At 45.3% G+C, this 20,285-nt stretch overlaps 9 protein-coding genes across 9 annotated transcripts; 4 read left to right on the top strand and 5 right to left on the bottom strand.

Annotated features, from left to right (window-relative positions):
• Positions 1–104: 104 nt before the first annotated feature.
• On the bottom strand, positions 105–2,119 carry EYB26_003711 (uncharacterized protein; the record flags this gene model as incomplete). The annotated part of the gene is made up of 8 exons (XM_054263005.1): positions 105–270; positions 331–431; positions 499–588; positions 654–840; positions 913–999; positions 1,101–1,516; positions 1,662–1,852; positions 1,969–2,119. The coding sequence occupies 8 exons, from the start codon at positions 2,117–2,119 to the stop codon at positions 105–107; spliced, it is 1,389 nt and encodes a 462-aa protein (XP_054118980.1).
• Positions 2,120–2,999: 880 nt separating this feature from the next.
• Positions 3,000–4,060, bottom strand: EYB26_003710 (uncharacterized protein; the record flags this gene model as incomplete). Its single annotated transcript, XM_054263004.1, has 2 exons — positions 3,000–3,378; positions 3,435–4,060. The coding sequence occupies 2 exons, from the start codon at positions 4,058–4,060 to the stop codon at positions 3,000–3,002; spliced, it is 1,005 nt and encodes a 334-aa protein (XP_054118979.1).
• A 1,293-nt stretch (positions 4,061–5,353) lies between these two features.
• On the top strand, positions 5,354–8,517 carry EYB26_003709 (uncharacterized protein; the record flags this gene model as incomplete). The annotated part of the gene is made up of 8 exons (XM_054263003.1): positions 5,354–5,521; positions 5,574–6,029; positions 6,092–7,126; positions 7,176–7,290; positions 7,341–7,571; positions 7,631–7,719; positions 7,794–8,145; positions 8,210–8,517. The coding sequence occupies 8 exons, from the start codon at positions 5,354–5,356 to the stop codon at positions 8,515–8,517; spliced, it is 2,754 nt and encodes a 917-aa protein (XP_054118978.1).
• A 342-nt stretch (positions 8,518–8,859) lies between these two features.
• EYB26_003708 (uncharacterized protein) lies at positions 8,860–10,189 on the bottom strand (the record flags this gene model as incomplete). Its single annotated transcript, XM_054263002.1, has 5 exons — positions 8,860–8,968; positions 9,034–9,491; positions 9,568–9,617; positions 9,676–9,783; positions 9,853–10,189. 5 exons carry the CDS (start codon positions 10,187–10,189, stop codon positions 8,860–8,862), a joined length of 1,062 nt encoding a protein of 353 aa, XP_054118977.1.
• A 365-nt stretch (positions 10,190–10,554) lies between these two features.
• EYB26_003707 (uncharacterized protein) lies at positions 10,555–12,485 on the top strand (the record flags this gene model as incomplete). The annotated part of the gene is made up of 2 exons (XM_054263001.1): positions 10,555–10,682; positions 10,745–12,485. The coding sequence occupies 2 exons, from the start codon at positions 10,555–10,557 to the stop codon at positions 12,483–12,485; spliced, it is 1,869 nt and encodes a 622-aa protein (XP_054118976.1).
• Positions 12,486–12,640: 155 nt separating this feature from the next.
• On the bottom strand, positions 12,641–14,050 carry EYB26_003706 (uncharacterized protein; the record flags this gene model as incomplete). Its single annotated transcript, XM_054263000.1, has 6 exons — positions 12,641–12,692; positions 12,752–12,851; positions 12,918–13,221; positions 13,295–13,463; positions 13,517–13,973; positions 14,047–14,050. The coding sequence occupies 6 exons, from the start codon at positions 14,048–14,050 to the stop codon at positions 12,641–12,643; spliced, it is 1,086 nt and encodes a 361-aa protein (XP_054118975.1).
• Positions 14,051–14,825: 775 nt separating this feature from the next.
• Positions 14,826–16,608, top strand: EYB26_003705 (uncharacterized protein; the record flags this gene model as incomplete). The annotated part of the gene is made up of 9 exons (XM_054262999.1): positions 14,826–14,878; positions 14,946–15,009; positions 15,070–15,153; positions 15,240–15,307; positions 15,360–15,653; positions 15,706–16,281; positions 16,342–16,356; positions 16,409–16,508; positions 16,564–16,608. 9 exons carry the CDS (start codon positions 14,826–14,828, stop codon positions 16,606–16,608), a joined length of 1,299 nt encoding a protein of 432 aa, XP_054118974.1.
• A 395-nt stretch (positions 16,609–17,003) lies between these two features.
• EYB26_003704 (uncharacterized protein) lies at positions 17,004–17,348 on the bottom strand (the record flags this gene model as incomplete). The annotated part of the gene is made up of 1 exon (XM_054262998.1): positions 17,004–17,348. One exon carries the CDS (start codon positions 17,346–17,348, stop codon positions 17,004–17,006), a length of 345 nt encoding a protein of 114 aa, XP_054118973.1.
• A 692-nt stretch (positions 17,349–18,040) lies between these two features.
• EYB26_003703 (uncharacterized protein) lies at positions 18,041–20,074 on the top strand (the record flags this gene model as incomplete). The annotated part of the gene is made up of 1 exon (XM_054262997.1): positions 18,041–20,074. The coding sequence occupies one exon, from the start codon at positions 18,041–18,043 to the stop codon at positions 20,072–20,074; it is 2,034 nt and encodes a 677-aa protein (XP_054118972.1).
• Positions 20,075–20,285: the final 211 nt, after the last annotated feature.

Genomic DNA, 20,285 nt, shown 5'->3' with positions numbered 1-20,285 from the left:
GTGCCCAAGACAATGCCGATTCGCCCTGAAAATTAGCTACATATCAAACAAAAGACAAGCAAGTACAGAAACCAAGACCCATGGATATAGTAAATGACAAGCAACTAGCTAGACTTGCATTCGCCGCGTTGAAATATCTTCACACTCTTGACCGACATTCCTCGAGTATCGCCTTCACCCCAAGTGGACTCCCAAGCAGAAGATGCATTGTAGAATTGAGCCATGGCGTCAGCTGATTTATCGATCCAAGGCTTGCTGCCATATCCATCCCTGTTTATCTGTTGTCAGTACATTCGGTAGCTTTTGTAGAGTTAAATTTGAAGCTCTTACTGGAAATATGAGTTTGTAGATCCGACAGCGACGTTCAGGATAAGGTAGAACGCTTGATCAAAGGGGGTATTATAGCGCTTCGTGCCAGACCAAGGGTCAAGCTAACAAGAAGGTTCAACATCAGCAAAGATCCGCTGTTTAGATATGCTATAATGAAGGAGGACTCACCGGAATAGATCCATTCACGCTCATGGAAGCGAAGTTTCCTCTTTCGTACATTGTACCGTACTTTTTGCCAAAGGGGATATACATAGATTGCTAAATTTTGTGTCTCAGCTTCTCTTTATCGTAAAAATTTGTTAGCTTCATAGGCCACAACTTACTGCAAGTCGACTATCAACCCAGGTATAGATGTACTCATCGCTCCATTCCATTCCATAGGTGTGATAATTGTCCGAGTAATCGCCGCGCGTCGTGTACTTGACACCGTTTGTACGGTAAAACGCATCCAAAACTGGATTAGGTGCCCAGTGAAGAGTACCTCCGACGAGATTGCGTCCACCATCGTATCTATCGCCAGTGCGAACGATTAGAATAAGCTTCTTACTGCGCTCGTGGTGGAGTTGTTGAAAGTTTGCTTACGTTCGTCCATCATTGCCCTTTGATTCCATAATATCAATTTCTCCGCTAAGTGGCCATTCGCCGTAAACACTTTCTTCGGGCATCATCCTACGAAATGCATGTTAGTAAATGCCACATGCAGGCAAGATGAGATGTCAGGTCAAAACAAGGTTTGGCCCGCACATCGGAATGTCGGGAGTGTAACACACCAGATTGCAGGCCATAGCCAATCACCCCGTGGCAATTTGGCTGTAACCTCTATTTTCCCGTATGTGATATTGTGCTTTCCCTTGGTTGTCAATCGCGCGCTTCTAACGGGATTGATTATAGCACCGGTGGAGATATTGCTGACACGGACACAGTCGACTAAATTATTCGTAGTACAGACGCCCTGTTGTGTTAGGTTCAAGGTGTACCCATTGAACAACTGTGCATTAGTGATGTCAGTGGCATTGGTGGTGATTGTGGGCACGATATGCAATCCATTCTCGTCAGTATAGGCGTTTGAGGGATCGTTGGTGGTCCAGTCGAATGAACCGACGCCGTAGCCTCCTACTTGGATTTCGTAGTTCCAGTCATTTTCGTTGATTCCATGGAGGAAATCGTCTTCGAATAGGAGACAATACTAGAATTTTTCATATAAGCCAGGCTGGTCGCGACAAACATGGTTCTCATAATCACAAATATTGGATTTTGTGGGACGAAATCAAGTAAAAAAATCGCAAAATCATCCTGGAAAAGATAGGAAAAGAGCGCATGTAGATACTCACTGGGGGATTTTCCACACTCGCCCACCCAGAATAGATGATATATGCACCAATTCCCAATCCTACTATCGTGAGTCCGATAAAGAATATTTTATCCCACAGCATACGAGGGTCTTTCTTCAAGGTCCATGGCTTCTCATATTTGCCTATGAGACGTGCAGATTGGAATTTTCGCTGCCTGAGCGGCTTCGATTCTAAAACAAAATGAAACAACGTGAGTATAACAAGAATCGCATGAAGCCACCGAATAATTGTAAACTTCGATTTGATTTCTAGACTAGAAGGAAGTGCGGAGTGATGAACGCCATACCTGTAAAAATAGAGTATTGCTGTGCAGAAATAATGGATCTTTGATCCTGGGGAGTAGAAAATGGATTATCAATTGGATATTCATGCGTAGAATTTTCCTCACTTCGAGAATGGTATTTCTCTGTGGTAACAGCTAGTGTTGATTTCTCCATTGTTGCTACAGTAGAGAAGCTCTCCTGGTGTGGACTTTTTTTTTTCTAGCCCTAAATTGACAGCGGAAATCGAGGAGTTACATTATTTTAACATGGCGGCGATCAACGCCAATATCGACCGAGCTGTCTATGATAGCTACAGTAGTGTTATCTGAGTTTCTGGACCATTTCTCCTCGCTCAAGATTGCCGAATTTTTTTGGTGTAAAATGAACAACATTAGTGAGCTCGCATAGCTAGGTTGTTACCTGTTTTTTTTTTTTTTTTTTTTTTGTTTGGCTATCGACCAAGAACAGTAAGTAATACAGACACGGAGTACGGAGTACAAAACGGCAAATCCAAACAAAAATAGGAAGCGCTAATGAACCCTGCTGTACCCGTACCCAATAGTCCAATCTTGATTGCAGTTTATAACATAGTGCATTCTCGGCTTACCGCTATCTGAGCTGGCCCAACATGGCTGACACAAAGTGGGTATGTGCTAATATGAGTGCAGATAGGGGCAGAGTACAAGACTACGAGTACAGCGCCCATGTGCTCGAAGAGACCAATCAACGGGAATGACAAGAGAGATGTCATGCAATAAATTATTATGTGCAGAAAATGGCGCCAGGTCTCGGCTTTTTGATTACAGAAACACGTTCGTAGTGTAATGATCCTTACCACGGCCAGGCCGACATGACCGGTGTGGTGACTCGGAGCCTAGTCATTGCTTTGTTCAAAAGGGCTGCAGGATCTGAGTCCGTGCTGAAGAGCCTCAAAGATAACGATAAAGGCAAAAAATACTGAATTGTTACGTCTAACTCCTCGGTAAAATTACACGTGTATGGCATCGTTGCACCAGACATGAGCACAGAATAACAGCGCTAGAGACCTAGACTATTACACAAACGCTAAAATGACAAGAAACACAACCAGCGCTTGTAGCATGGCTTGATACGAGTCAACTTTATACCCGACACCTGTGGAACCAGAACTGGTAGGGCTAGAGCTAGATGAAGAAGAATTCGGAGCATTACCAGTTGCTGCGCCTCCTAGGTACCAACTCCCAATGTCTGTGAGCTGGCCGTTCTGGGTTAACATTGTCGCATTTGGTCCCACGTTAGAAATTGAAGATCTGAATGATCCGAAATATGAGTATCTTTCAACATAATCTAGCCGATCAAAGTATTCAGCTGACGTTTGGAAGAATGCTTGCGTGTCCTTTAGATCAGCATGTGCAAGAGCATATTCTGTTATCCAAATTGAAGTGTTTGGGTAGCTGCGAACCGTATATTAGCCTTCGCTAGTTCAAAGTTAATGATTGTGCATACATACGTTGCAACGACCTGTCCAAGATAACTTGCGAGTCCTTGAAAATTTCCGTACCAATGCAAGGGGATGAAGTCAACCGTGCAATTCGTCTTCAAAGAGGTGCAGTTCGAGAAAAATTCGCTCAACCAGGTGAGGCCGCTTTGACTTCCGGTCACTGATGGAGCACCAATTTTTACATTTTCATTGCGCAGGGGCTCAATATCATCTATCCAGATACTGGCGGCATCAGCGGGAGAAATTTCGCTTCCGCCCGTTGATGATGTTCCATCGGGTTCATTGAATGTCAAAATATGAGTGATATTTCGGCCCGTTGCTATCTGTGATTTGATCTCCGAAGCAAATCCCGAACTGTTCGCAGATCCCCAAAGCATCGGCACAAACTCGAACTCTTGCTGAGTGCGATTTGAGTATGCGGCGGCAGGTATATCCTTGTAGTCATAATACCACGTCAAATCGGAATTATCTGCCACCCAGATCTGGTCGTCGGATGGATGGTCAGACGGGATATAGACGAGACCTCGTTTATTTGACGATTGAAACTTCGTGGTGCCTGAAACATCCTGAGCCAATGCCACTTCTGTGCATGTGAGCACCAAAGCTGTCAGGAACGCCTGTGTTGAAGCGCGCATATTTTCTCCGGTCCTGTTTAGATATGCCCAAACTTTGGTGTTATGGGTTTCAGCAACGACCTGTACATATTTCCTTACAGATATTTATTTTTCGTTGTTCTTGAATAGTCTCTAGGTCAACGTTTCGTATCCACCGAGTCCAAACTCTCTTCATATCAAAGTTCACATTGGTAGCCATGTTGTCGATCTGGGCGGTATCCACCATCCACTGGGCACTTTCGTCGAGGATAAGGCTGGATATGTCGTCGGTTAAAAACTCCTGGGTTGAGGCACTTGCGTCATCTTAGGGATCCACAGGCTCGCTGTCAAATTGACTACTGCGCTGGGTGACAGGGATCTGATAGTGCCTAGCCCTAATCGTTCCATAGAACCATAAAGGTATCTAGAGGCTAAAGTTATAGCGCCGGATATGGATGTTCCTAGATCGAGGGGCGCTCGCCAATTGGCTGCCACAGCGGCCGAAGGCGCTCAGCTCAACTGAGAAGGTTTGGAAGCAAATCCGGCAGCCTTACCCTAAGCCAACATCGGCTCGAGATAAGGAATTGGGTGGATTCCAACTAAATATATACACCGGAACTCGTTGATTCTCTCTTTTTCTGGCCTGGTTCATGCATAAGTCACCCCTACCAGGGCCCGTTGTGTACTCCGTGCTCTGTATCACATATTGCAGGGTTTCGCGATAGGAGGCTCAGCCACTTTGTAAAAGAAAAGCGAGCTGTAATAAATATATTCTCTAGTGCCGATTGCACCAACCCATACAGAGCGTCCGCGAGTGCCACGTTACGGGCTGAATAGCTTCGGTACTCGCTTTGTCCCCTTGTGTGATTGACAAAAAGGCAAGTCTGCCAGTGATAAGCTCGTTTTTCTTGTTATTGGTGCTATTGGATCCACAGTCACTACATCATCGGCATCCAGCAAAGGCTCGTCACGATAACGCTGGCCCTGGGCGGCTTTCTGGGTTAAAGTGGGTTTATTTGCATCATTACAGAATGTGTTGGCTTGTTTGAACTCGGTTTCGCACTAAGTAAATCTTACAGGACGACAACAGAGAAGGCAAACGTAGGCGAGGCTCATAACCATGGTGTAGCCGCAAGTCTATAGGGCGTTGTAACGAGAAGCCATGCAGTAGCCTTTTTTAAAACGGAGTCCACTTATAGCTGTCTCGGCGCCAGAGCTCTTCCCAAAAGTGTTGAAGAAACAGTCTACCACCCATTCTTTCTGAGGAAGCAGACACTCGATCATACTCATACTGAGGCTTCTGTCATTATTTCTGCGGTTATTGTTGTCACCAAAATGAGTTCTGCGGCGCCTCCAAAAGACATCGAGAGCTCTTCAAGCGATGGTTCAATTCAGATTCAGCTTCCTCCTGCAGCTGCTCATCCTAGAATATCTCGGTCTCAGACCTCAAAGAGCTTATTTCTGGGCATGAAGGATGTAGACAGCTACACCCGTTCAGTCACTGTAAGTTTGCGACTATCCTTTTGTGCAATTCGAAGCTCAAAATTGGTATCAGATGGCGCAATTCCTTTATCGTCGATTTGAGGAGAAAGGCTGGTTACACCCTGATCCAGCTGCCAGACTCACTTCTTCTCTTGGTATCATCATTCGTGTTGAGCCTGAAACAGAGGAGGAAGCCAAATTTGTTTCAAAGCCGGATGATACAGATTCCGACCTGCAATTAATTAGCGCCAATCTTGGCCTTCAGGCTGTCTTCACAATGTCGTCAGATATCACAGCTTTGATCTTCAAGCGCATCGGGAAGAACGATTCAGAAGTGACTCTGTCACCACATAACATCACCGTTCCTGTCGTGGACTCATTGAGTGCGTTAGTTGGCGATGGCTCGAATGTGAGAAGGCGAGACTTTTGCTGCTTCTCAAGACAAGAAAAGGCCGTCCTCATCTGGACAAACTCACCCGATGAGCTCATGACACACGCCATTGAAGTCGAGACTAAGCTAATGGGTTCAGTATGCCATCCCTAACCTTCACACGTTCATATGTTGAACTAGAGAGCTAATTGACATGGCAGATATGGGGAACGATGATGGTGTCAGGAACACAAAGCCCTAGACTCAGTCGTCCCTTGACAATGAATGGGCCAGGAGGTGTAACTCCATACCAACATCGGACACCAAGTATAATCTCAGAGAGCCCCAGTCGAGCTTACACGCATTCGAACGAGAAGGGTCTAGTCGTACTCGATGAGGTAGATCTTACTGCCGAAGACGAAGAATCCGCGACACCTGTTGCTCGACCCTTTCTGCTCTCACACTCGGTCATGGTTGGCCTCGCCATGTGTTTGCTGATGGTCATTGAATGCTTCGCTGTACGCCTGATTATCATTGAAATCAAGGCTCTTGGAACTCCGATGCTTCCTCGTATTGCCTTGCTTGCACCACTACCCATCTTCATGTTCTTCACTCTCTTTTTCACAATCGTCATTATTGGTACTGGTTTCCAGATGTTCGGTCCTATGAACGACGTCAAATTTGGCAACTCACGTTTTTATAGCTCGCAGCCTCCAAGTCTCAAGCGTCATCCGGGTTATCAATTCCCACATGTCACCATTCAGATGCCTGTTTACAAAGAAGGCCTTAAAGGTGTTATCATTCCTACAATTGAAAGTTTGATGCCTGCTATTCGGCATTATGAATCACTCGGTGGTACAGCCAGTATCTTCGTTTGCGAGGACGGCATGCAAGCTGTTAACCCTGAGGTCGCTGAGATGAGAAAGAAGTTCTACAAAGCTAACAACATTGGATGGTGTGCTCGACCGCGTCACGGCAAAGACGGCTTTGTGCGAGCTGGAAAATTCAAGAAAGCTTCAAACATGAACTACGGCCTCAGTTTTAGTCTACGTGTTGAGGATGAGCTCTTGCGTTTGATGAAGTCTAAGGCTGATGCAGAAGGAAGAACTCAAGAGTCTCTATCAATTGAGGAAGAAGAGGAACTCTATCAGCAAGCTTTGCAAACCGCTCTTGACGGTGATGGAGGTAAGACCTGGGCAGAGGGAAATATTCGTATGGGAGAGATCATTTTGCTTATTGACTGCGATACTCGAGTGGTAGGTCTATTCATTCTTTGATATCAAGTTATTGCTAACGTTTACTCAGCCTATTGACTGTCTGTCTCTCGGAGCTTTGGAAATGGAGGAAAGCCCTGAAGTCGCTATCATCCAGCATGCCTCTGGTGTGATGCAAGTAATTCACAGCTTCTTCGAGAATGCCAGTAAGTGTCGACAGTTTGCTATAACAGAAACCAAACTCACAATTCTCTAGTCACCTACTTCACGAATCTCGTCTATTTGCTCATCAGATTCTCAGTCGGTAATGGTGATTGTGCACCATTCGTTGGACACAATGCCTTCCTCCGATGGAAAGCCATTCAAAGTGTCTCATTCATGGAAAATGGTATTGAAAAATTCTGGTCCGAAAGCCATGTGTCTGAAGATTTTGATATGTCGCTCCGGCTGCAAACTGCGGGTTTCGTTGTGCGCCTTGCAACTTACGGTATGTTTCTATTCATGCATAACTTGTGTTAGGATGATTTCGTGGCTAAGTTCTTGTAGATAAGGGCGAATTCAAAGAAGGCGTGTCACTCACCGCGTTCGATGAGCTCTTGCGATGGGAGAAGTATGCGTATGGTTGTTCTGAGCTGGTACGTCCAATAAATTCCAATACTTGACCTATGAATTCTTTCTGTTTCATACTAACAATTAATCCGTTGAATAGATCTTCCACCCCGTCTATCAATGGATATATCGTGGCCCGTTTACCGAACTTTTCCGTCGCTTCCTCTGGTCAAATATGAAGGTATCGGCGAAATTCACAATTCTCGGATATATTGGAACCTACTATGCTATCGGCGCATCTCTTCCCCTGTCGATTACGAACTACTTCCTGACAGGTTGGATTGCAGCCGACTTGGATCACAGTTATCTCCCCAGTTGGGATATGCTTTGCGGCACACTTTTTATCTTCGTCTTCGTCAGTCCAATTGCATTCGCATGGTACAGACAGCGGTTGGGTGATAAGCCATTCATCTGGGCCCTGATAGAGGCGTTCACGTGGCTGCCCTTCTTCGGTGAGTTCTATTCTTTTGAAAGTTTTTTAATGTATTCACTTCATAACTAACTTTACTCGTGTAGTCATTTTCTTCGGAGGTGTTTCCTGGCATATTTCTTATGCTCTCCTGGCTCACATGTTCTGTCTCCCCATTGAGTGGTCATCAACAGCCAAGGAACTTGAATCTGGTGGCTTCTTTATTGGTATGGAAAGAGTATTCAAAGCCTTTAAGATGGTTCTTCTATTCATGGCTTGTTTGACTGCCTGTGTGATCTATATGGCGCTATATGCTCCCTATGGTTGGAAGATTAGTGCCTGGACATCGATTTTGCCCGTGGCTAACCAAATTGTCGGTCACGTCTTGTTGCCTGTTATGACTATTTTGCTTTAGACCTGTTTGTTTGCTTTGAAAGATCCCTCCTTAATACTTTTGATGACTTTGCATAGCTACCTAGATACACCTGACACCTAATTTGAATAGATTTTCACTAACTCGATTCAAAGTATTTTAACCACAGTAAGTTCAATCAGTGAGTAGCCATTGTCCACGTTTCATGATCCTAGATAGTCCTAAGCGGAGTATCTCTTATCATTTATTGTGCATAGAGCCCTGATCCTATTGTTTGCAGTACTCGCAGGTCGGCTTCAGATATTCGGCATATGTAGGTATGATACTGATTTACCATCTCGAATATCATCTAGATGTGTAATGTCTGGTACATGCATTTATACTTTATAGCCCATGCGCCGCCTTTAGTGTCGATATGATGTCTTCGTCATAGTCTCTTGCCTTTTGTAGGTAATCGGTCATGTGCATAAAAGGATGAGGAACTCCTAGGTATCTTAAGACCTCGTTAATGGTGGGCAATGCTAAGCATGACAGCCAGGGGAAATATATACAACAAACCTCCTAAAAGTAACTTTATTACCTGCTGCAACAAGTTTCTTCCCGTAGTCCTCTCCTTCATCACGTAGGGGGTCAATCTCAGCTGTAATGAGGAACGTGTCACAGAGGTTGGTGAAATTTGGTGCCTTTATTGGTGCTAACCACCATTCTGGCCAAAGTGACCGTATCTCATCCACTTTGTCATCTGGGAAGGCATACTGTTGAAAATATGATAGCCGCGCCCAATTGAGGAGAGGGGCTCGACTGTACCGACGAAACGATTCATATGGAGAGTCTTCGAGCTTCTTATAGGAACAACAGTCCGTAACTGGGGGTACCGCTGGTATAACGAGCTTCAGAGGAACGTTGTCATCTCGTGCAAGATGTTGGAGAATACAACTTAGATAGCCGCCTGCTGATATCCCCCCGAGAGAAACGGATGATTTGATAATGTTTAGCTTTCCACTTGAATCACGAACCTGTATAATATAAAAAAAAAACTTTGTTAGTTGTAGGTTCGACAGACATGGAAAGATTCAAAAACTGGCGATTTACCCAGGACAAGACAGCCCATGCATCTTCAATATTTTTCCCCATTATTGTCTCTATTCCAGTCATCAGCGACACCCAATTGAAGCATTCTTATTTATATTCAAAACTCACCAGGACAATGGCGATAGTTGACATCCACGACTACCAGACTTAGACGATCGCGTAGCGTCATGCAAAATTTAGCGTCTGCATGGAAACTGCCAAAAACAAAGCCACCACCTAAAATCAACAATCAAAAATGCTGTGCTGTGGGATCCAGGAAAAGGGAACGGCGAAACAGGCACAAACCATGGAAATTGATGTGAACGCTGTACGGTCCGAGCCCAAACTTAGCAGGGTCTGGATAGTAACACCGAATAGGAACAAGAGCTCCATCCTTGGACTCGATATCATAATTTTGAATACGTGGCTCGTCTTTACTGTCATATGCCCAGACGGCTGCGTACTTGGAAGGATTGGCCCGGACTTCTTCAATGGGCACTTCATGCGTTGGTTTTGATTTCGCTAGTACCTCCTCATAGAATGATATGAATTCAGGATCCATATTTTGGAGTATATTGGGGTCAACGGAACTTATCGACGACGAGACTTTCGTATCATCGGCCTGGAGAATTGTTGGTGTCATGATGAGTGAGATTTCTGAAGGTTTTAGCATGCAAAGATGATGTGCGGATTAAAATGGCAGGATTACTAGGAGAGAATCAACTTAAATTCAGATAAATATATAACTTGAATCACAACTATTCTAGTCATTGGCATGTGTCTAGCCTAAACATATGCATACATGGGTAGAGGTGGAGAAGATGACGGATCAGTTCGAATTGGTTGTCGCGGTTCTTCGGAGGAAACTTACTTGACAATGCGCGGCCCATCCGCTCACTCTCTCAATACTTCTACTCGCTTAGAGCCGTACTATGCGGGGCAATCTTGATCTCTTTTCGTTCACTAAACCGGAAGTGCCTTGATGATAACGGATACAGAACCAAAGAAATGTCTCTTGATTCGCAATCTCGCACAGTGGGCAAGCGGAGACAGCAACAACAGATAGATGGAGATGGAGACTCCATTCCAGGTTCTGAGCGGAAGAGACCGAGGACATTGCAAGCCTGTCTGCCATGGTATGTTATGCTCCGTCAAGTTGTCTGCCCGCCCTACCATCACTAGCGCTAAGGCCTACTAGTCGACGACGAAAAGTCAAATGCAATGGTGCGAAACCTCGGTGCCACAACTGTGCTCGATTTGATGATGAATGCCAGTGGCCGTCAGGGAACGTTTCTTCCGGACAGGTCAATGTGCCACTTATGATTTCGCCATTGGGAGCGCATGAGTTTCTCTCGGGAGACCAAGCTTTGTGTTTATCCAAGGCTTTTTTCTCGTCCCCTCAATTCTCACTAGTAGGCCACGCTTTTCACAGGCCGACGTTCGAAGGCCGACAATTCCTGGAACAGCCCCTACTTTTACGAGTAGCCATCTGTAGTTTGGCGGCCCTACAGCTTGCGGACGATGATTTAGAACGGTACTTCAGTAGAGAGGATGGCCCCGATGTATCAAATCGACTGGCACTCATTGGCCAGACACTATCAAGGGATAGTTCGTTCCACCCAACGGTCGAAAATATCTTAGCCAACGCCTTACTGGGATGGAGAGAACTTATCGCAGGTAGTGGTAATTTGGCCTGGCTTTATACTGGTTTGGCGATCCGTATGGCGCAGGTTTTACGACTTGGAAAAGAGTATCATCAGCGTCATCCGGCAGTCGAACGCGAGAGACGGCGCCGGGCAATGTGGACTGCTTTCATATTGGATCGCTTGGTCTCTTATGTAATGGCGCGTCCTCAGGCGATCGGTGTTCATAAATTAAGAATACAGCTGCCATGCCCAAACCATCATTATGTTTTTGGCGAGGCATACAGTGGTCCCAATATCCATCAGCCACTCCTAGGAGAGGTTTCCAATGATGATATCCTCGCATATGTCATTAGAGTTATCAATCTTTGGGGCGGATGTACAGATCTATTTGCAAATTTGGCTATTGGAGAAACGAGTTCCTCTGCGCAGTTTGAGATCGAGTTGAGGCAAATGGAGCTTACAATTGAGACCTGGACCGCACAATTACCTGATCGTTTACACTGGTCACCTGAGAATTACGCTTCTCACAAACTTCTTGGAATAGGGAGTCAATTTATACTGCTTCAAATGCTTATTCTACATATACAATGCACCACGCAACATGGATTTCTGCCCTTCGAGACCCTGTTCGTATCAGAGAGTGGCAGGGATTCGGCTGCTGTACAGTCGTGTTTAGCATACGCTCAGCGCATCACTGAGATTGCAACTTTGCTTTTTCAAGGAGACGATGTCGATCGTGCGAACCTTACGTCTCCATTTAGTGGCATTGCAATAGCTTGCGCGGCGAATGTATGGATATGGAGAGTTCACGTGAATGACATATCTCAGATTGAAGGGGCTGAAACGTCGTCTGATACTGATCAGGAAATAAAGTCATATCTTGCAAGTATTATTGCCATTTTGAAATCATGGGCAAAAACGTGGAAGCTTGCTCAGTCGTGGCTTGATGTTATCGGAATACTTACTCAATATTACGCCACAATCTACACTGGAAATTCCGCAATAAATTTAGGGGAACAAGAGTTAGGGCATGAAGGACGATCCACCGAACAAGATCCGGATCAAGAAGTAGAGATAGGTAGTGGATTTCCAGAACCTCCCGACTTCCAAGATCTATTTAGAAGAATATATTTCTTGAATGCTGCAGTGGGCGAGTCATCGACACTCAGGAGACAATTTGCGCGGTTCCAAAATCATAGCTCCTGGACTCAGATATGGTTGGGATCTCTCCTTTCTAGTCAGGCGCTAGATGATCATTTAGCAGGTTTCGACCAAGACGCAGGATTGCTATGATTAACTCTTGGACCCTAATATAAGACTTTGTATGCTCAATGACGGTACTTATGCGCTTTCAGACCCCTTTGAATCGATTAATAAAGAGAGTACACAAGAAATAATTTATGCTTAAGGAAAGCTGTCATCATTTATTGATTGACCCATACAATACGTTATAGGCGTGAGTTTTGGACAATCAAATCGACAGCATGCTTCGCCATGCCCCTAGAAAGCGTCAGACTCGATTTCAAGAAGGGTCGCTGGTTAATACTACTTGCACTTACCAAGACGCCTGATATCCAGCTCCAGCTGCACCATAATTATGAACCACCATCTTGTCACCGTAGAATTGTGCTTCAATCCTAGGCCCGCCTTTCCGACTGGCTATTTTTGCTATCAGTCTCCTCATCTGAGAGATTCGCAATCACATATTGGGGGATAATAACTTACGCCTCAATCCAACCGCATGATACAATACTTTGAGATCTTCTGGCTTGCCAAGGTCTGGACATAAAGCACAACATCTTCTTTTGATATCTTCGGCAAAATCCAAATCGACGTTTCCATCCCATACTCCGTCTAACCGACAGCCACCAAGGACAACTCCCCCGTGTGGATATCGAGGAAACACGTATGTTGTGTCGCTCGCAACTCGTTTGGGTGACCGAAAATACATTTTTTCGAGAGGCTTCGAAGGTGTTTCGACTAACAGTATTTGCCCCTTGAATAAATAAGCACCCATTTGAAATTTACACTAGAAACAGGAATAGAGAGTCAAGGGCAAGAAGTCGTGTAACAGATATGAGATAGTAAAAATAATAGCACACCTTTGTTGGGTAAACATTATGGTCCTCGACCCCCTTCAAGCTATAAGATCCCAAACCTGTACAGTTAAGGAAGGTATTTGCAGTCGGAAAATTGTCAAATAGACCGTTGATATCGTCGTATTGGGAGCGACGTAAGTCAATCCCTGCTTTCAATACCTGTACTTGAAGCCTAAGACAATCAATTTGTGCACTCATTATGTTATAAAGGTCAAATAAACTCACCAAGGAAGGTATGACTGTACATTGATCATGAACGTCGATAAGTCATATCCAAAGTTTGAACCCTGAGGGAGTTCGTGCTTAGGCACCTCGCATAGTCCACCGACCAGTTTCTCATACCAAATCTTTCCTGTACCTTGAGACACAATTCCAGCATTCTCTATCGGAGAGTCAAATATGGCTCTGATATCCATCCGTCTGACGCCGCACTCTGGGGACTGTTGCGATATCTTCTCAAACTTTTTGAAGCTCACAGCGTCCCACTCTTCCTGTACGCCATTATCGGTGGCCATTGATAACCAATTTGCACCCGCCCATGGAGAAGTATATTCGACGCTTTGGTCGCCGGGTAGATGTTTGGCTACTACAATGACCTGCGAGGTCGGGAATCTGGTCTTCAATTCCAGTGCCGTTGTGAGGCCAACCACGCCAGCACCTAGAATCACGTACAGTGGTGTTTCTATTCCTGCTTAAACAGAGCACGAGTCTAGGTTAGCCATGTGAACAGCCATAAATGAAGAATCATGACTCGCCCATTTTGGTTAACTTTCGAGCCGATGAGTAGTCTAGTGCTCGAAATACTTTTTTCCGAACCGGTAGGTATCAATACTTAAGTCTGGTAATTCAAGTTGTTGAGATCTTCTCGGGGGCACTTCGATGGTGGTAGAATTGACTTCAAATATATATCTGTATTTCCACAAATGTTTTCTCCATTGATCTTGTGACCGTTTCCGTTTAGCTGTTCTTCATTTACGAAGATTCTGTCCATCTACTGTATGTGAGCGTTGTGGCATACATAATCATTGTCCATACACCGATAACCTGACTCGCCAACTGTGAGGTGGATGACTCCGATCCTCAACTCATGACCTCCACTTTACCGGTGCATCACGGAAGAGCCGTGCTAGAAGCTATGCAACTCTCACGGCTCATCCGTTCCTCATTTTCAGCAGCGGGGCACTTAGGGTTGTCTTAGGGCTAGGGTTACTGATCAACCGATTGACCATCCGTCAAGCTCGAAAGACGCTTGCGACAATGAAGATCTAAACGACATCGCACAAAAGCAAAGGAAAAGAAAAAGCAATATCAAAGCCAGACTTGTCTTGCAAGATCTGCGCAACCAGCAACCAAAGCCAAACAAATTTTCATGAACAGCCAGCAAGTAACCCCACACAAGCTAAGAAGAATATTGGTGGGGAATCACGCGATACGAAACTTATAACTAACAAACAACTTCTTCGACTCTGACTTCTATCGTTGTCCGAAGATCACGTTGATCTGGTTTTCAATTCGATACGACTCTCTGGAAGTCATGTCAGATCAGGAACGTCCACTCCAATATGAGAGCCTAGCTCTACATACAGGGTAGCGTGCACCTATTGAATACATTTGACTCAGTGTCGTGACGTGCTGAATAATCTTTCCATGCCAGAGAAAACGTCCATGATGTTCAACAGGGTACCAGATCATTAACTACTCCATTATATGCATCGACTGTATGCTTCATCCGGTTGTCACTTTCAAATCTAAATGATTGCTGATATGTATCGCTGCAGTCTTTTACTTTCAACAATAGCCAGCATGGAGCTGATATCTTTGCTGGAAAGGCAGAGGACTTCGCTTATAGTCGGCTGGGAAATGTATGAATTTTCATTCAATAGCTCAGGCCTCATCCGAGAGATCTTCCCTCTGTCTACTAGGGAAGCTAGGAATTGACTTTATCTAGCCTACATCAGCGGTCTTCGAACAACGGATAGCAGCATTGGAAGGAGGCGCTGCAGCTCTTCCTGCATCGTAAATATCTCATATCTGAAGACCTGGTACAGATGCTAATGGATTTATTTAGCTCAGGAGAAGCGGCGCGCTGGATGGCTATCGCCGCCCTAGCAATGGCCGGTGAGAACATTGTTGCGTCTGCTACAATATCCGAAGAAACGTACACTATGTTCAAATATCGCCTCCCAACACAGGGCATCACGGTCACGTTTATCGATATCAATGATACAGATTCCATCCGTAATGCTATTGATGAGAAGACGCGTGCTGTATACATTGAAAGTATCAGCAGCCTTGGCCTTCAAATTGCAGATATCTCAGCGGTGGCATCAGTAGCCCATGCAGCAGGTGTTCCTCTCGTTGTGTAAGTTAACCGTGGTCATTAAGTAGAGTAAATAACAGTCTAACTCTCCTAGGGACAACACGGCTGGTGTTGCAGGTTACCTTATCCGCCCTATTGACCACGGAGCCGATATTGTAATCAACTCAACATCAGAATGGGTCACAGGAACCGGCACAACTGTCTCTGGGATCGTTGTCGATAGCGGAAAGTTCCCATGGAAAACAAATTCTTCAAGATTCCCTCATCTCACAGAACCTTCACCAGGATACCATGGTATGAACTTTGTCGAACAGTTTGGCAATATCGCATACATTCTATACATGAGGATGGCTATTCTTCGTGACGGTGGACCCTGTCTGAATCCATTTGCGGCATCATTTGCTTTGGCTGGGCTTGGGAGTCTGTCCCCTAGGGTAGATCGGCATAATAGTAACGCGTTATCGCTTGCTGCATGGCTACAAACGAATGAAAAAGTTGCGAAGGTTGTGTTTCCGGGTCTCACGACGCATCGCACTTTTTCACGTACGAAAAAGTATCTCCGTCAAAATGCCGGGTATGGAGCAGTGCTTTATTTTGGTCTACAGGAGGGTGGAGCGGAAAAAGTAGCCGCTCTTGTCGATAATTTAAAGCTTATTAAGCTTTCGAATGGGTATGGTTCTATTTCCCAGGAAGGAACGATGAGATTGCTGACCTTTGTTTCGACTTGTAGACTAGGAACTCCGCAGTAAGTGATTATTAGGGCATGTTCCTGGCTTCAGAACTGATTACATCCTTAGAACCTTAATTTACCTCCCCGAGGGACGTTCGGCATCCAGGGAAGGGATCAAAGATGCTGATGATGCTATTGTTCGTGTTTCGGTTGGGCTAGAGCATATAGTAAGTCCAACAAGGCACACCTAGTGACAAGAAGCTCATTAGCCATCTCTCTCAGGACGATATCATCAACGATCTTGAACAAGCTTTGGAACTTGTGTGATAGAGACGTCAAACAGGTAGATTACAATACAAGTTGTCGGCTGAGGGGGGTTCGATTCTTCATATCATTGTCCATTGTATTTTGTATCGATTTTTGATTATGGGCATTGAAGACAGCAATAGTCAGGATGTTCTTATGTGCTTCCATGTAGTTGCCCGATCTGTAAATATGCTCATTGAACGAACCCATGCAAGTAGCAGGGAAATCATCTCGACGATGTCACCGATAGGACAGCATGCCTGATCTCCACCCCCTCAAGGAATTCTTTGATCTTCCCAAAGTCCTTGAAGCCCTCTGATTCTGGAAACTTGAGGTGATCCTCTACAACCCCTAGCCACTAAAAAGCACGAATTCATCCTTCACATTATTTTCTATGTCTTCCGTTTTTTCGGGATCTAACCTCCACCCATCGGCAGTCGTCCATGGCTGAGCAAAGGCGTCAAGATGATGTTTGCTCGCAGAATATGCATCTCCATATCCTCCTGTAGTCCCGCGAGAAGATCATGGTTCGTCTTTGACGGAATCCATTTCTCCATATGTGTTTCGACGGAGTCCCAGCCACCCAGAAGATAGATATATGATGGATCTTCAACCGGGGTCAAGAGATGAACAGGGTACGAGGCGTGGGATTCTTGCGCCTTGATTGCAGTTGAAATATTTGCTTTTATGGCTTCATTCTCTGGGGCGTCGATGCCTTGGCTGTTCTTGAAATGGAAAAGCACAAGTTCGGTGACTGCCATGATGGTTGCTTGGTTGATAAAAGACGTCTGGTCCGTTGAGTTGAATCAATTAACGAGAAGCTCGTTGATAGACGAATCGGTATTTTATTCTAGAATGTATGTCTTACTGATTTGGAATAAGATTTGTAGGAGAGAATGTCATAGATCGAGTAGGTGCTTGGCCATCGAGTTAACCCAACGCGGACCCGTGGAAGGTCCACGGACAGTCCGTTGCTACTACTATATCGAAATATTTATATGAAGTTCTGTATCAGCAAACTGTTTTCATTACAGGGATCCAAATGAAAACATATCAGATGGCTAGAATCACCAGAAGGCTCTTGGGAAGATCGACAAGAGGGAATGGAAGAAACGGCTAACCCTAATACACTCTGATACACGGGGCTTCAGCAGATTTGCCACAGATAAAGCTATTCGAACGGTAACAATACACGAGTACCCATCAGCCAATAAGGAGCCGCCGATAGGCCCGGAATCTGCGGGATGACGGAAGCTCCTTTTGATCTTCGATTCGAGCTCATCCTCGACTTCCTTTCTTTTTTTTTTTTTTTTTTTTTTCTGATTTCGTTTTTGACTAACAAGTTGTACGACGTTCTATTCAATTCTTTTCTCAGAAGCGATATCCTCATCATGTCCCGGCCACGACCGCCGTAACCAAGTGGAGAGGAGTCGTTAGAACGAAAATAAATATCATGTCGGAGCAAGAACAAGGAATTATCCAGCATAGCATGCTACCTCCTCCATATAGCGAGAGAGAGCCAGTCCCGGTGCAGTTTCAGATTCGTCGAAAACCGATCGGTGTCCAGAACGCTAGTAGCGAAAACATAGCATCTGCTCCGAAAAATCAGAATACCCATTCGTTCGCGACAAGTATAAGCCAGACGAATCAGCTGGGAGAACAGATTCGTAACTCACAAGCTACACAACCTAGGGACCGTCCAAATATTTCTCTTCATACCCCATCCCCACCGCCTATACACACTCTAATTACGGATGGCCATCTCATCGCCAGTCCCTCTTCGGCTTCGAGCAGTGCAATTCCTTCATTGGAAGGTACCAGTTTCTCCACAAGTACGACCACCTCGTCCGTAAGCGAAACATCTCCTGGGGCCGGACCGGCATCTGGGGGTTGGAAAAAAGCTGCCACGGAACATGCTCAAAAGGCATTCCAGGAAGCAAGACATTTTGTCGGGGGCTTGATAGCACATCCTACTGTCAGCAATAAACACTACACCATCCTGAGGCATTCCCATGGGGTGGTATTCTATCAGGGAAGCAATACTTTCCTTGCAATCTCCATTTTTGTGGACGAACCATTGCCCAGGGACCGCACAATATGGATGCAGTGTAAAGGATGGTCTGGAAAGACCGGCATGAAAGCAAAGGCGCTTTTTGGCTTAAATGACAGCTGGCTTAATGTAACACCAACTCTGGCCATTAAGCCGGATCAAGTCAACGCCAGCGATGAACGTGCTTGGCAGAGAGATATCAAACGGTTTCGAAAGAAGGCTTTTGGTACCCCTCTGGAATCTCATGTGCTTCGAGAAACGGCCATCATCCGCGTACCTGTTGAGACGACTGACGGCTACTATCAGCTAGTTCTTTGCCGCGGCGAGCAGAAACGCAAAGTTCTTTGCACAAGCCCTGTCTTTCGGGTGATTTCAACCTCATCAGATCCGTCATCTCTACGAGGGGCAAGTTTGAGCACGCTGCCACTGGAGTTAGGGCTATGGATTGGCGGAATGTACGCACAAAGTACGGCAAGTACTATTGTCTCTCCGATAACATCTCGGATACAGACCGCTACAAAGCCGCTTATGCCATCACGAAAAGCTCAACTGGCTCTTCAGACTGCATACACGGCGAGCGGGTTGCAAAACCGCGTTGGCACGGGTATGCAGGATGCCACTGGTCGTTATGATGAGGTTGAAACTGAAGCGTTTACTCGGCTCGGCATGGTAGATGTAAACATTGAGACTGGTCCGGTCGCGCCATATCCCGTCGACTTTGTTGCAAAGGTTGACATACAAGTGGCAACACCCTCGTTTGATCACAACGGGTTGCCGAAGAAGCTTCGCCTAAAAAGTGTCCCCGGGCGAATTTTGCCACGATTAGATGGTCACTACTTTTCTTGGTGTAAATTTCTCCATACGAGTCAGAAAAGTACGACCAACGTCGAGAAGAAAGTCGAGGTAGGACAGCCGTGGCTGCAGTGTATTATTTCCGCTTCAAGTACTGTCTCTGAGGAGCGAATCTCAAACGTGCGCTCGCGCAAAGCATTAAGAGTCATCACGTCCATAAAAATACTCGAAGACATGGATATCCCACCAACAGCTCAAATTCAGATTCGTATCATGGGTTTTATCCGTCCACCTAAGCCAAACGCTGCCTTGGTTGGTAATCCCAGTGGCGAAGCCGAAGCCGAAGAGCAGATGCTTCTCGACGTTTGCGACATTGAACTCACACGCAATATGCTGGATAGCCCTGCATGGCAACCCCATTATGTGCCCGGTTCACTAAGTAGTCAAAGACCCGTCGAGGGCAGCGAGCCCGAGAAACAACAGTCTGGCATATGGGACAAAGCCAAGGATGGATATGCTAACGTGCGTCTCAAAGGCCAGACGATGGTTGGACATATTCCATTTCATCGTATCGGTATTAGAACGGAGACGGATGAACTCAAGGATAAGAACCTTGCTGTTTCTGGGTATTATATACCGCGTTAGGCCCTCAAAGAGCGATGCATTTCACGATCGAGACGAGATATCATTTACAGTTTTAGCTGATTCTACTTCCTTCTGCATTGGGGTTAATTCTTTATAAGATGTGGTAACTAATATCATCTATCATCAAATAATTTCATAATATGTCATATATCAACTACGTGCTGGGCACATAGCCAACATTTGACGGTTTATCAATTTCTATAATATAATG

This window comes from Talaromyces marneffei, chromosome 2 (assembly GCF_009556855.1).
Source record: "Talaromyces marneffei chromosome 2, complete sequence".
NCBI classification, from domain to species: Eukaryota; Fungi; Ascomycota; class Eurotiomycetes; order Eurotiales; family Trichocomaceae; genus Talaromyces; species Talaromyces marneffei.
This window is presented reverse-complemented; position numbering and strand designations above follow the sequence as displayed.